Below are 15,645 nucleotides of genomic sequence, written 5' to 3'. Positions count from 1 at the left end.
TGCTCATTTCCACTCTGCTTTGATGAAACTGCTCTCACTTGGTGCTGCTCACCTTGCTTCTTGAGGGGGCAGGTTCCCTGAGGGCAGGGCCAAGTCCTGCAGCCAAGGCTAGGGGCTCCGATTGCGCAGCCACAGGGTTAGCTGGAAGGAGGGAAAGGTCACTGCTCTGAGGTAGAATGCTCTGCTGCTACTTCAGGTTTGCTGTGGGGTGTCTAGGTAGGAAGGAAGAGCCAGAGTCGGAGGCTGTGCCTCACCGAAGCCAAGGTGGGGAGCGTGAGACCGCCTTGCTGTGGCCAGGAGCAGCGTGACTTTCCGTCACGTCACGCTCTGGGCCACAGGATGGAGCTGGCAGTGGTTTACCGGGCAGCTGCTGGCTCCCGGGGTGTAGGAGCCTGTCAGTCTCTTTTCGGGCTTGTTTTTGCTCGAGTCTACACAGAGTATGGTTAACGTCAGAGTCAAAGGTCAATGTCGGTATTTTTTGCTGTAGCTTTGATTATCAACACTGTCCATACAGAGGCCCTCGCACCCACAACTTCCCCTTTGGCTCCCTTGTCAACTCTAGTTGGTATTTCTGGAAATCAGTAAAAGAAATGAGGTAAGGAGAGGGAGCCACAAAGGCATGAGGGTTTTGCCCAGTGGGCTGTAAGGACATGACTCTGTGCTTGGTCACAGGCTGGTACTGAGTGGCAGTGATGCTGGGGAGGAGTCCTTACCCCAAGCGAGCAGGGTCGGCCAGGCCAGGTGCAGAGACTGGACAAAGTGACAGTTCCTGAGGTAGGGGACATGCTCCCAGGAGAGGACATCCCAGGGCTAGGCGGCCTGCCCATCTTCTGCAGTTCCTCTTGCAGCTGTACTGTGTATAGGAGAGAGCAGGGTGCCCCCCCCCCCAGCTCCACCTTTGTCCTGGAGGCCTGGCATGGACCTTTCCCTTCCTCTCTTAGGCTGTCTTGTGATGCTCCCTCTGCATCGGAACAGCAGAAGGCAGCTGGGATGAACTTTCACTCGGGAGATCCTCATTTCTGCTGCGTTCTTGGATTCTTGGGTATCGCCAGGCTCCTTAGTGAGCTCCTGGGCTTCTTGGAAGGAAGGACAACCGGATGAGGGAATAAGTGGTGCCCTTCATCCTGGGAGAACTGGTAGTGTTGATGTCTTAAACCAAAAGGGAGAAGAAAGAAAGACCCACATTCTGTTATAATTTACAAAACCAGGACGAAGGGAGAGAGACAACTGGCTTATGGTGACGAGGAGGCTGAGGATCCAAGCTAAGGCACTCTAGGCTGTAGCAGGGAGGATCCACCAACAGGCGCCATGCTTTCTCAACGGGAGCAGGGAAGTGAGGATGTGGTGCCTATGCCTGGGACACAGGCAGTCACCCTGCCTTTGAAGCGGTCCTGTGGAAGAGGGGTCCAGGCAGACCAGAAGGAGCTGTGCTGGTGTGGGCTTCGCTGAGCAAGGTGAGTTGTTAGGGTGCGTTCCTCTTCTGGGTTGGGGGCTCCTTTCAAGCAAGCTTTCAGTAAGCAGAGGCTCCTAGAGGTCCTGGATGCATCTTAAATATGTGCACAGAATTTTATTGCCAGTATTCCTTTAAAACATGGAAAACAATTGGCCTTTGGATGAGAGGAACAGTGGGGGAAGATCTTTGTCATTCACGGGCCTTGCCTTTCCCTCCTTTCTGGGGATCTCAGGTGAAACTCTTTTTTTTTTTTTTTTTCATAATGGTTCTTGGAAGAATCCTAGAAAACAGAGGAGGTGACTACTGATCCGGAATGTAGAACCATTTCGGGAGTGTGTGTATTGTGGGGTAAGATGCTTAAAGGGACAAGTGTGAATGTTGTCTTAGGAGAGTTTTCAGCTCCCAGTGAGCTCAGATTCTCATCACGAAGATTTTGGAAACTGAATGAAACCCTTATTTTATGAAAGGACAAACAGTTTCTAGAACTAAAAGATGCTATGCAAATAAAATGTGGTTATGTTAAGCTTTTGACAAGCACTCTATCACTGAGCCACGTTCCTAGCCACCTGTGGCACTCAACAGCCTGGAAGAAGACCACGACCCAGTGAACAAATGGCCTACTAAAATGATATGAGTCAGTTCTCAAAAGAAGAAATGCAAATGGCCAATAAACATTAAAAACTGTTCAACCCTACTACGTGCCAGAGAAATGCAAATCTCTGGTCTTCACAGAGTCTATCTCTCCCCAGGGAGAAAGTCAGCCATGAAGATGACAAATAGCAGGGCTGGAGAGATGGCCCAGCAGAAAAGGGCTCTTGCTGCTCTTCTAAAGGACCCAGGTTTGAGAATCAGCACCCACATGGTGGTTCAAAACCATGTGTAGGTCCAGTTTCGGGGATCTGAGGTCTTCTGCGTCTGTGGGCACTGCACACATCCATGGCACATTCACATGTAAGCAAAATACCCATATGCATTTTTAAAAAGATGACATTTGTGTCTGGTAAGGATGGGAATGAAAGGGAACCCTTATATACTGCTGGATGGAAGGTAAACTGGTCCAGCTGCTAGTCAGTATAGAGGGTTTTCAAAAAACTGAAAATATGTCTTGTATATGATTCCCTATACCACTCCTGGGTGTTCACCAGAGGGCCTCCGGATGAACAAGATACTTGTCACCAGTGCTTACTGCAGTACTTCTCACCAGAGCTAAGTTATGGAACCAAGGTAGGTGTCCAACAATAGACAAATGGGCAAAGAAAATGCAGTGTGTATACATAACGTTTTTTTTTCTGGTCATAAAGACTAACAAAGTTATGTTATTTGTTGGGAAATGGTTGTAGTTGAGTATAATCATGTAACATGAATTAAAGTTCCCTCAGACAAATTTGTGTTTTTTCTCATTTGTGATCCCTAGATTTTATGTAGATGCATAAATTGTGTGTGTGCTCGCGCGTGTGCATGAGTGTGGCATGGTGTGAACAGGGAAATGAAACCCTCTGGAGAACAAAGGGGAAGCATTGAGTCAGACGGTGGGGTGGGGAAATGTTCAACATACAATATATTCTTGTATGAAAATTTAAAAAAAATAAAGAAATAAAATGGTAAGATCTCATGGACTGAATGGCAGAGAAGGCTTTGACTATTAATTAAGAACCCCAGCCAATTGCAGACTTTCAGTAGATTACATGCAGTTTGGTGGACTGGATAGAGCACATTTGTGAAATAGGATTGTTGAATGAACAGTGAGATCTTCAGCTTCATTTAAAATAGATAGCTTTTGTGATAAAACAGAGAGTGTTCCATTTCTGGAATGCTATTTAGCTGCAGAAATATATTAAAGAGAATTTGTAGCAGGTTCTTAGAAATTGCTCTTGCTGAAAAGCACTGAGTCCTCTCCTGGGCCTGCAGGATGGCTAGAAGCAGAATGGAAGCCTGCCACTCTTGCCTTCAATTTGCATGGGATTTCCCTCTTTGCTTCAGACACTGGGACAGACTTGGTGCTTAGTTCTGCACAGAGGCATGCTAATTGCCAAAGGAGGTCTGTCTTAGCAGACACTATGCAGATCTATGATTCTAGACATGGGAAGCTGAGGCTGGAGAATCAGCAGTCAGGAGGCAGGCTTTTAAGAAAACAATGATACTTAGCTCTTTTCAAGACCAAAGGAACAGAGATGAAAGTAATCAAAGACTCTTGCTATCAGCCTTTACAATGCTCTGTTTCACACCCTCATCAAGAGCCTAAATCTGTGTTCATCTTGGATTCCAGACACAGCAGATCACCCTATGATGAGTCTGCCCAAACAGGAGCAATCATCACACAGGGAACAAGATTGGTCCCTTAATCAATAAGGATTTCTTTGGGTCACATTGCTGAATCTGAACCTAGAGTCTGAGCAACTGGAACACACTTTGACCAAGATGGATTATTTAAGCATGCGTCTCATCCCTGCCTCAGCACTTCTACTACTTAACATTAAAACTCCCGCCAGGCACACAACTGTCTGTAATTCCAGCTCCAGGGGATCTGGCACCCTCACACAGATAAATATACAAGCAAAACACCAATGTATATAAAATAAAAATAAAGAAGAAACAGTTAAACAAAATTCCCAGGACCATGAAGGTGAGCTGCAGTGTTTTGTACATTCTCCAAATAGCTGCCCCTCACTTTACTGTTGCTGGCTTCCTTTGGGTCATGTGGCTGAGCCCGGTATGTTTATATAGGCTTCTGGTCTTGACTCTAGTTATATTCAAAGTTGTCTTCAGGGCACTGGGCTTGGGAGATTACGAAAGGAAAATGAAAAACTCTTTCCTGTACTGCTGCCAAAGTCTAGGCTTCTGTCAAGACTTGCTCTACCTGAAACCAAGAATAAGTCCATTCTGGGCTTCCTCCACCACCCTGCTAGGTACCCAGACTTGCCACATCCTCCTCGGGGCTCTGTCCTCAGCCTCAAGTCCTATGCCCTGGCCTACTCTGACTTAGCCCACCTGTACCTCAGCCACGCTTTAGGCTTCTGCTGGACTCTGCCCTATCTACACCCCCCTCAATCCTCCAGCTCCTTATAGGTCAACTCTGCACTCCAGTAGCTATCCAGACTTCCCATGCCCTCCTCCAGGGTCTAGCTTCGTGATATCCCTGCCTTCCCCATTTCCCCACAATCCAGAAAATTTAGCCTGTCAACCAGTATACCAGTCTAGTCTGCTTTTCCTGCTTTCACTGCAAAGGAGCTCTAGGTTTGGCAGGACCCCCCTCCCAATCCCCCAAACCGCGGGACTCTACATGCCATATCCAACCTTTCCACCCAGACATATCTTCCCATCACCCCATGACTGGAACAGGAGACACATTCTACATACAAGCCTAGTTCACTCTTCACCTGACCCATCTCTAACCTCTAGACCCAACCTGCCCCCACATCTTCTCTTCTGTCCCGACATTTTCTGTCCATAAGAAACTTGAACTAACAAAGGAAGTCCACATGCCCAACTCACTCCAGTAATGTGAACAATATGGAAAACCAAGGCAGCAGCTTCTCTCCAAAATGTATCAGTCTTGTATAAACACTTGCCTATGAGAACTACATAGATGAACACCAGGACACAATATTTAAAAGATCATCACAAACTTCCTCAAAGAGCTCAAGAAGCTTAAAGATAATACAAACAGCTCAATGAAATCAAGAAAAAAGGAACTTAAAAAAATAAATATGTGGCTGATGTTCAAGAAACCACAAACATAAGGCTGATGGGAATGATGAAGATAATCCAAGGTCTGAGAACAGAATTCAGTCAGGAGATGGAAACAAAGAGGAAGACTCAAGCTGAAATGACGATGAAATTGAAAAATATAATAGCCTAAGTAGAAAACTCACAGTAGAGTTTTACAAGTAGAATAAATCAAACAGAAGATAGACTATCAGGTCTCAAAGATAAAGCAGAGGATTTAGACCAAATACGCAAGGAACATGAAAAATTAACAAAACAAAACAAAACAGGAAAAATCACACAGGAATGTAGGACACCATGAAAAAGCCAAACCTTCAGATTATAAGCATAGAGGAGGGAGAATCTCAAGCCAATGGGATAGACCATATCTTCAACAAGGTCATACAAGAAAAGCTCAAAATTAAGAACAAAACACACCTATACAAGTACAAGAAGCACATGGAACACCAAATAGACAAGACAAGAAAGGAAAATCCCCACAGTTTATCATAGTTAGAACATTACATATACAAAATAAAGTGTCTTGAAAGCTGCAAGAGAAAAAAATGCAAGTCACATATAAAGGAAAACCCATCAGAACAAGCTGATTTCTCAGTGGGAACTTTGAGGCCAGCAGAAACTGGAGCAATGCATTTCAAGTCTTAAAAGACTATGGTAGTCAACCTAAAATGATATACCCAGCAAAACTATCCAACATGATTGAAGGAGAAAGGAAAAATTTCCATGATATAAATAGCCTAAGAAAACATGTCCAACAGACCAAACCTTAAGTAAAATACAGAAAGCATTATTTCTGGCTGAGGAGAAGAATTAACAAAGCTAAAAGTTCATGGAAAGACATATAAAGCCCCATAATTATTAAAAACAAAACAAAACACAACTGAGAACTCAAACAATAATAAATAAACACAATGACCACTATTAACCCACATATTTAAATAATAATTTTAATATCAATGGTCTTAATTCTCCAATCAAAAGACACAGAACAGATTAAAAAACAAAGCCCGTCTACCTGTTGTCTATAAGAAACACTTCTGGGTTTTAAAGTTAGCCTACTGCCTTGGAGGAAAAGGGTGGACAATAGTATTCCAGTCAAATGGGACCAGAAAGCAATTAGGAATTGCTGTCCTAATATCTGACACAATAGACTTCATACTAAAACTAATCGGAAGAGATAAATAGGGATACTTTATTCTAATCAAGGGAATAGTTGTCTCAGAAGACAGTAGTATCCTAAACATACATGCACCAAAATCAGGGGAGCCCAATTGCATATAAAATGTACTAAGGCATTTAAAGCTGCAAATTACCACCCAATCAATTCAAAGTAGGTGAGTTCAACACCCAATTGAAACCCCAAAATTGCCATCAGTCAATTTAAAGTAGGTGATTTCAACACCCAAATTTTCCCAATAGATAGGTCATATAAACAAAAACAGAACAAAACAGAAGCAGAGAAACATCAGAATTAATTGATATCATACATCAAATGGACTTAACAAATATCTACAGACTATTCTACCCAAATATCAAAGAGTAAACATCCTCACTTTTTACTTATTTAACAACACAGAAAGCATCACACAGGGAAGAAATGGGGTACTCTACAAAGCTTTTAAACAGAATTGTACAAGGGATTGAGTCGCCGACTCCAAATGATCCCAGCTGACCCTTATAACAAACATCACTATTTATCAATCAATATCTATAAATGATTACATTTAACCTTTATGGAAGTTACTTTCAATTTCTGTGCTTGCTGCTTTCAGCAAATGATACACATCCGCTACTCTTGACCAGGGACTTGTAAGAGTAGGTAACAGGGTTGTAGCTATGCATTAGCTTAGGTTGTAAACTTCTATCACGTGAGGAATCCAGGGAATAAGGCTGACTGGTCTTGTGTTCTCTTAAAGGTTAAACAGTCTGAGTGCACAGTAGCACAGCAGAGCTAAGTCTTAAGTGACTTCAGGGTTTATTATTAACTGGTTGTGAGGCCCAGCAAAAGTTCCAGTCTCTTAGAACATAAGATATATTTTCAGAATATTGAATTACCACACATCCCATTAGCTGAAGGCTTAGCTTGGAAAGGCCTACCTTCCCCAGGCAAGGAGGAGAGCCTCTGGTTGACTGCCTGATTGGGCACAGGCCTTCTAACTTCAAATTCACACAGAAAAAACGGCTCTTCCAGGGCTTTAATTTGCTAACTATAGATCCTGTGACTTGTCTATCTTCATAGGTGACTTTTTTCTTCTTCTCCCTTTTGTAGGGAACAGAGGTCATCAGTTTCTGTTTGGAAAACATGGTGGTGGGTGATATGGATATATAGTATGAGTCAGCCAAAACATGGCTGATGCTGAGCATTCTGGGAACCCCCAAAGTAAACAGTGATGTAATTTGTTGTATAAAACTATTCAGGTTACAGTGCCACTTCTGTATGGATTCTGTGTGAAAATATGACCTTGCAGGCAGAGGGCAAAGGCCTCAGCTTCCCTCTTTGACAGCAAGCCTGTGTTTGTTGGCAAGCTATGTGCTGAGTCCTGTGGGCCACCTGTTTGTGTGCAGCCCATGTGTGCCTGCCCATGCCTGGGTGCCCGTGGGCAGTTTCCTGTTTAGCAACTTTTGTCTGAGTGAATAACATCTGTTTTATCTACCTACATGTCTTCAAAAATCTCTAGTCTTTTCCTGGAATCAGAACATGGACCTCACACCTTTCTTCCCATCTCCCTGTCTTCTCCTCCCACAAACTTACATTTTTTGGGTTCTGTTTTTTTAGAGAACAATGGCTAAAACATGGTTAGAGACCGAGAAAAGGTATAACAATCGTGATGAAAGGGAAACACCGCCTCAGGAGTGGAGAGCTGCCTGAATGTAGAGGGCACATTCATTCACAAATTTTTCACAGAGTATGAGGCTAGTTGGCAAAACTTTCCCAAGATGTCTCAGAGTTCTCTGAGCGTGCTTGTCTTAGTTAGAGCTTCTGATTCTGTGAAGAGACACCATTACCACAGCAACTCTTATGAAAAAAAAAAAGCATTTAATTAGAGCTTGCATACAGTTTGAAGGTTTAGTCCATTATCATCATGGCAGGGACCATGGCAGTGTGCAGGCAGACATGGCGCTGGAGAAGGAGCTGAGAGTTCTACATCCAGTGGCAGAGAGATTCGCTGGGTCTAGCTTGAGCTTCTGAAACCCCCAAGTCCACCCCAGGTAACACACTTGTCCAATAAGGTCACGCCTCCTAATCCCTCTCAAGTAGTGCCACTATTTTATGACCAAGCATCCAGGTACAGAGCCTGTAAGGGCCATTCTCCTTTAAACTTCCACAGCGCTTTTGTTTAAAAGATGGCTCCAGGCATTGAGTGAGCGTGATCCCTGTGGACAACCTTGTGGAGTTCAGCAGTGGGTAACCAGATCTGCTTGACTAGTCTCTGCCAAGACCTACGGGGCCTCACCTCTCAGGATGATCCCCCAACTCCAGGACCAGCACCCCTGGAAGCTTCTTAAAGATGCAGAATCTCAGGCTCTATGCCCAGACCTGCAGGTCCATAAGGTGCATGGAGGGCCGAGGCCCTAGCTCTTGGTGAACGGGGTTTCCTCCCAGATTTTCTCTCATTCTCACTCAGGGGAAAGAACAGGGTGCTTTTGAGTTTCCTGGGAGGCACATAGGGTCTAAATTGTTTCCTTCCTTGTTGTGCATTCACATTCACACAATACTTTCTGTAGTTCAAGATGTATTACATTGTCCTTGGTGCTCCTCGTCTTGACTTTGTGGGATCCCTCTTGCCATCTTAGGGAAGACCAGGGGAACTGGGTGCTTGCTTAACTTGGGTGGCTAGCTGCTGAGCAGAGGAGGCGTTATGCTGAAGACAATTAAGAATGTGAGATGCAAGGAGTTCCTCATCAGTCCATTGTCCAAAGACTGTGCTTCCCACTTGGTAAAGGGGAAGAGAGCCACCAGGCTGGCACCATGAATGCTGAGAGCAGGACTCCAGCTACAGCTAAACAGTCCTAATTGAGGGGCGATGGCAGCCATCCAAACTGAAGCTCACCGAGGAAGCCAGGAGATATGACTTTCCTAGGCTAAGAGGAGACTATAATTAGAATTAAAAAATACCCTTAAGTGCAGCACTTATCCCAGTCTGAGTCCCAGCTGCTTGGCGCAGGATGCATCTAAGTCTCACTGCAATGCACCCCTTCTCTCGAGGACAATGCTGGGGTGCACCAGCTGAGGCAGGAGTTGTGGGGTCATCAGTGAGGTGCTGAGGAGGCCAACTTCTGGAGCCTGGGGGCTGGAGTGCTTGTGAGCTTTGCCTGAGCGTAGATGACAAGAGATTCCTGGAGGAAAGGCATTAGGGTAAGAGCCAGGGCGAGCAGCCCCAAGGCAAAGCCTCAGCTGTTAGAAGACTCACCATGTTTGTGGGGATCCTGAGTTCTGAGGCCTCTGTGGGAAGAACGGGAGAAGTAAAATGTGGGTGCTGCCTGGAGGGCCCTCTGCTGTACAGTGAGGCCACCCTCTGCCCCCTGCCCTATCTTCTTCCTGGCCAGCCTCCCCAGCGGCACTTCACCATGTTGCCAAGGGCTGTCAAGGGAAGGAAACTTGCTTTCTGTCCTGTCAGTTGTTTTGTCTTAGATCCATGCCACACATCGTGGAGAGATTGAGGTACCATGCCTGAGCCCTGGGTCTGCCTTGCCACCACTGTGGCTGAGGCAGCTCACTCAGCTTCTCTAGTGAGCTGAGAGGTGGGAGCCATGTTACTGTATACTGACAGAATTACTGTGAAGATGTGTGCATTTCCATGCAGGTCTGCCATGTTGTATGTTTGTATCTGCATAGTGCCTGCCATCTTCCTTGTGTGGACAGTGCCTTTGCTCTCTCTCACTGTCTTCACATATGTTGGAGTCATACACACAGGTATAGTTTAAGAGTTACAATACATATTTCTTTATGGGCCTTAGAAATGAACCCAGTACTTGAAAACTGCTCAGAATGTGTCACTGTGATGTTGCCGGAGCATCAAGGCTTCCTGAAACTTTATCAAATTTTATCCTGGAAACATTCTTTATGGTGATTTTCTAGTTATATGATCGCAGGACAATAATTTGTGGTCTCTATGTCTCTGTTTTATCATCCACAAAATGGGGACAACAGTGCTTACACAGCGGTATGTAAGGTTAAGTGGCCTGTTTCTAGAGTCGTGCTTTTGAGTTCTGAGTTGCAGTGTGGTGCTTTGGGAGTGGGGCCTTTAGGGTTATCTGTCTGTGATGTGGCTGGTACTTTTCTGAGAATGATGGCCGTCCTCCATCAAGAACGCAGAGAGAAGCATCTGTCTGCGTGCCAGGAAGGAGCTCCCACTAGAAACCTAACAGGCTAGGGCAGTGCTGTACCCTTTAATCCCAGCTCTCAGGAGTCAGAGGCAGGTGGGTATCAGTGAGCTTCAGGCCAGCCTCTACCTAGCAAGTTCTAGGCCACCCAGGTCTATGCAAAGAGAACCTAGGAAAACAAAACCAAAAACACCTCACTGTTGTTATTGGCAACTGCAGGCTGCTGGGGGAGGAGAGTCAGTTTTCTTCTGGAACAGGCCCTGAGAGGGCACCCATTCTCCAGCAGATGGTGTCACACCCGTGCACACAGGCACCGCTAAAGGTAGGAGACGGCTCAGCGGTTAAGAACACTGTCTGCTCTTCCAGAGGACCCAGGTTCAATTCCCAGCACCCACAGGGCAGCTCACAACTGGCTGTAACACCAAGATCTGACACTCTCACACAGACATACATGCTGGCAAAACACACATGCACATAAAAAAAAGCAAATAAACAACATGATTAAAAGAAGAGAGCAAGTGAAGTTGAAAGGTGGTGGTTGGAAAAAGGAAGGACTGGAGGGAAGGGAACAGAGATGGACTTGGTTCAAATACATCATGCATGCTTGAGAATATTTAATATGTTTTAAAAAGAAAATATATTTAAAATTCTCTCCTGTGGTAACAGAGTCTACCACCATATCCCAAACCAACTAACCAAAACTCCAAACTACCACCATCAACAAAAAAACTTTGCTCTACACTTCCAAAAGTCTCTTATCTCTCTAAGGTTTTTCTATTTTCCACTCTTATTTATTTATTTTCCACTCTTAAACAACTTTTATCTCTATGGCTTCTCTGCTCTCAAAACAAAGCAAAAAAACAAAACAAAACAACAAACAAACCTGAACAACAAAGACATAAAACACAAACCTCTTAAGACTATACTGTAAACTATCTCAGGATTTGCAAGTTCATTGGGTATGGTTAAAAATGTGTAACAAAATTTAGCTTAACACTTGTAATAGCTGGGCGTATAGTTAAAAAAAAAATCTATGCCTGGGTAATCTTAATATAACACACTATATATGAGACTCTTGTTTAGGATATTCTGTATATGCAACATGGATTCAACTGAGTCTCCTTGTCTTTGCTGACTTTTCTAAGCTCTAGTTACTTGTATAAATGGAGTTGTATAAGAAACTATGATATTATGTAATGGCGCACCACAAAAAGATAAAAAAATAAGTTTGTGAACTGTATTTATGGTTTTGTAAAGTTTCCAGTCTCTCTATGGACTACACTTATGGCCTAAAGTTTTATTTTGATGCTAAAGGGTATCCAATCAAATCTTCAACAAAAAGTTTTAAGGATCAAAGTTAACAGAGATAAAGTTTTAAAATCTTGATCTTATAAAGCTACTAATTTATAAACTGTTACAGATAGCTGAGACATGCAATCTAATGCCCAGCCACCTCACTGATGTACTCAAAACTAAGCTCATGGCCATGCTGAGTACAAATGCAAGCTTTATTTAGTATCTGATGTGTTTTCAAGTTTAAGCCCAAAACTAGAAATTAAATGCAAGTAAATTTTGTTTAACTCAGGTATACATAACAGATAATGATCCTCAAATTCTTCAGAGATCTGCTGAATATTTCATTTAAAAAATTTAATGGAAAAAATATTACCATGATAGACAGAACTGCAAGCTCCTAGAGGTAACCCTAAGGTCTCTGAAGAAGATAATGGGGCACAGAGGACTTCACCTGGATCTCTGTGCCACTCACTGCTGGGAAAAACAGCCCCGTGTCTTACTCACCACCAGGGCTCTGTACAAGTTGTGGACACTGTTGGATTGACTGCTCCACTCTGTCTTGCCAAAGTGGGTCAGTCTTGTCACATCCTTGCTCCACAGAGAATCTCTTAGACCTTCCGGGTAGCAGTGAAGATGTAGTCCTGTCTGTCCATGTGACAGCCAAAGACTGACTACTCCTGCCCTCAGTGAAGCCACTGAGACCACAGGAGCCTAGGATAGCCATCCAGGTAACAGCAAGTCTGTTGTTTTACTTGGTACATACATTTGAATTATTCTTCCTGCTGTAACTTATCCTTTACAGGTCTGTGATGATACTGACGCTAACTAACTTTATGTCCATGGCAGGCACCCAGCTCCTCCCCGCAAGGCTGTCACTGCCGTTTCAGTTCATTCCATATGTAAAATCAGGCAGCAGGCCTTACTCTTCTAGAGCTATTAGGTCTCTGGCTGAGAAAGACAAAGACACAGTTTACCACACTGATAGAGAAATACTCACAAGTTTCAAGTAACTTTACAATTCCTTTATTTAAAGGAACTTGCTTTGCAATGACTGCTCTGAATAATCAACCGTTTGTGTCTCATGGTAAATGATTAGATGAAAAGAAAAAGATTAGAGTTTATATAAGTTATGAGGGCCTAAGAAAGTAATTTTGGGTATTACCTGCAAATTGTGATGATGTCAAACTTAAGTTGTAAGGGTCTAAGGAAATAATTTAAGGTGTGTAAGTGCAAGTTATAAAGGTATAAGAAAGTGATTTAAAATAATGAGAAATGTTTCAGATTTTATGCTATCATGATAGAAAGACTTCTAAAGTTCACAGTTTTAACATTAATCAATGGAGTTTTGATAAGCTATTAAGGTTGCCCTGGCAAAGCACTGCTACTATTATGATGGTCACAAGCTCAAGACTGCCTTCTGAATATAGGCTTAAAAGCCTTGTCAGTCATGCTAAAACTTCTCTGTTGAATCTCCATACCCAGGCCTCTGATACATAGGAAAGGTGTTAATGCTTTTAACCCAAAGTCCTGTCTTTGGGTCCCTCAGCTTTTGCTTTGATCCAAAGGTGTGAGGGCACTGCTTCGCCTACAATGTGGCTCTCAGCAAAGACTGCAGAGAGTGGCAATGCCAGGATGCCTAAACCGTTTATCTTTCTGTAAGCTTCAAAAGTTCTTGTAAGCTTCGGAAGACATGACTTGTACCCACCTGTCACAGGTCAGATGGACTCCAGGTAAGTATTCTTGTCAATCAATAGCCTAAGTTCTCCTACCTACTGCCTACCCCTGGTTTGGGGGCTCCTTTTCTCCCCCAGCTGCCAGGACCAGGGGCCTGGAAGTTTTAAGTATACACTCAAGATAAGCAATTTCACCTGAACTCCTTAACTTCACCTTTCGTTGCTGTGTATCTGCCTCAGTAGGTGTCCAGTCAACTGCAGACCACTCCAAAACTGCCTGCAGCGTGCCAGCCCCAGATGTTCCTAGCCCAAAGTGGCCTGCATCCCAGCCCCAGGCTGCCCCTCAGAACCTGGGTAACAAGTCAAACAGATGTCCCCCAGTCTTTACTTCTCTCTCCCTTCCTGGCTTTGACCAATATTCTAGCCTTCTTGCTCCCCACTCCCGACGACACTCCACTTTCAGCAGGAAGTAGTTACTGAAAAGATCACATCATCCCTTACCATAAACAAAAAGGCTGAAATGTTAAATCTCAAAGAAACTCAGGTCGAATGGCTAACCTAGGTGCTCACTAGTTAACATGTCAAAGCAGGCCCTTGATGCCAGTCCTCCTGGCTCACTCCCAAATCTCGAATCTCTCGGTTCATGAATCCTACTTCCCCATGGCCCAGTTCAGTCTGCTGGCCATATTCAGTCTGGACTCTTCCGGATGCCTCTGGCTGTTCTCTCCTGAATATCTGCAATACAACCGTCTCCTCAGCCATACCTTGGAGCAGAGATGTCCTCCGTTTTCATTCAGCCATCTGGCACCTTGATCTTGGGCTCCGAGACTTCTGAACTGAGCAAGTGTTATATCAGCTGCCCTATCCACGGCTCTGTTTTAGCTGCCCCAACCAGGAAATCAGAGATGACAGCCCTAGTTTATTCTTTAGATGCTGACCCAGAAGCTCAGAGCGAGCTGTGTGATGAATCGGGTTAATCTGAGCTCATCCACAGAGAATGGAGAAGGCAGTGCTGTGTGGTAGCTTCGCACCAACAGCGTTGTTAAGAAATCCTACTGTTCTGGTGAAGAGGGGCCTTGAGCCTGGCTGGCCCAGACCTACTGTGGAGGTGGCAGCTGAGCAAGGGTAGAGGAATGAGACTTGCTTTTCCCTGTGTGTTTACCTCTCTGTGGAGTACTCCATACTTCCGTGTAAATCACATCTTCTTTAGTATCTGTTTAGGAAGAAAGTGAAGTTTCAGAGGAGGAAACGGTAAACTTGCTCCTTTTCTCAGCTGCTTCCTCCTCCCTTGGCCAGTTTGTCCTCTGGAAGGATTCTAGCCTTCCAGGCTTCACCTCCTTCCTGACCCAGTTCCAGCATGTATCCTGTGATCTCTGCCAAAGCAGAGACCAGAGGGCCCTTGTCCTCACCGCTGCTGTGTGCTGGCTGCAGCTCTATACAGGCTGGTGCGTTGTAATAGGTGGGCTCCTGGGCTTCTGCAGCTGAAGGGCTCCTGTGAGATGTAGAAACACTGATGTGTCCCAGGAAGAGACACAGAGGGCATGGCCATCACTCCTAAGGGGTTTTCAATCAATGTCATTTCTGTTTCTAGGTTTATGGCCCTGTGGTGTAGAAGAGGCAAGCATGCTAATGCTTAAAGATACTTCTGTTTTGCTCTCATTTTATATCTGTAAGTAATGGGTGTTCTATAGAGTGGAGTGGCTTACCATCACCTCTAAACTAGAAAGGACAGAGCCAAGTTAGAACAGGCCCCAGATCCCTCTCAGAGACATCAGTCTCAGAGAAACAGAGAGCAGATGGGCCCCAAGGGACATGGCAGCTCTGGGAGGCCCAATTTGTGAGCTGCGAGACAACTCTTAAAGGGAGCCTTCAGGAGGCAAGATGGTGGCGGTTCCTTCACAGACACCATTTACTGACAGAGAGGCTCCTTCAGGTGTGTGAGGTACAGGGTTCCATCTTCACAGATGTCATCGCAACAGATTTTGATTAGGCTGGCCACGCCCAGAGATTTCTAGACTGACTAAGCTACATCATCTCAAGATATGGATCAATTCAACATCTGCATGACGGAAGAAGAGGACCTAAAAAGGCACATTCATAGTTAATGTGGAAAAAGCCAGTTTGCAGAGGAAGACCGTAAACCCCCCTCACCTCGGAGTCCTCTAAGAGAAC

The 15,645-nt window shown here is 44.5% G+C and overlaps 1 protein-coding gene across 1 annotated transcript in view; it reads right to left on the bottom strand.

The window, feature by feature from the left end:
• Positions 1-315: 315 nt before the first annotated feature.
• The window catches only part of Fcrl5 (Fc receptor like 5), a 32,903-nt gene continuing 17,573 nt past the window's right edge, over positions 316-15,645 (bottom strand). The window contains exons 10-12 of the mRNA XM_055596565.1: positions 14,883-14,965; positions 14,636-14,686; positions 316-428 (exon numbers count right to left, since the gene is read on the bottom strand). Of these exons, the coding sequence (XP_055452540.1) occupies positions 316-428; positions 14,636-14,686; positions 14,883-14,965 (247 nt within the window). The remainder of the gene's footprint in view (positions 429-14,635; positions 14,687-14,882; positions 14,966-15,645) is intronic.

This window comes from Psammomys obesus, unplaced genomic scaffold (genome assembly GCF_907164565.1).
Source record: "Psammomys obesus unplaced genomic scaffold, mPsaObe1.curated_primary_1811, whole genome shotgun sequence".
Taxonomy (NCBI): domain Eukaryota; kingdom Metazoa; phylum Chordata; class Mammalia; order Rodentia; family Muridae; genus Psammomys; species Psammomys obesus.
This window is presented reverse-complemented; position numbering and strand designations above follow the sequence as displayed.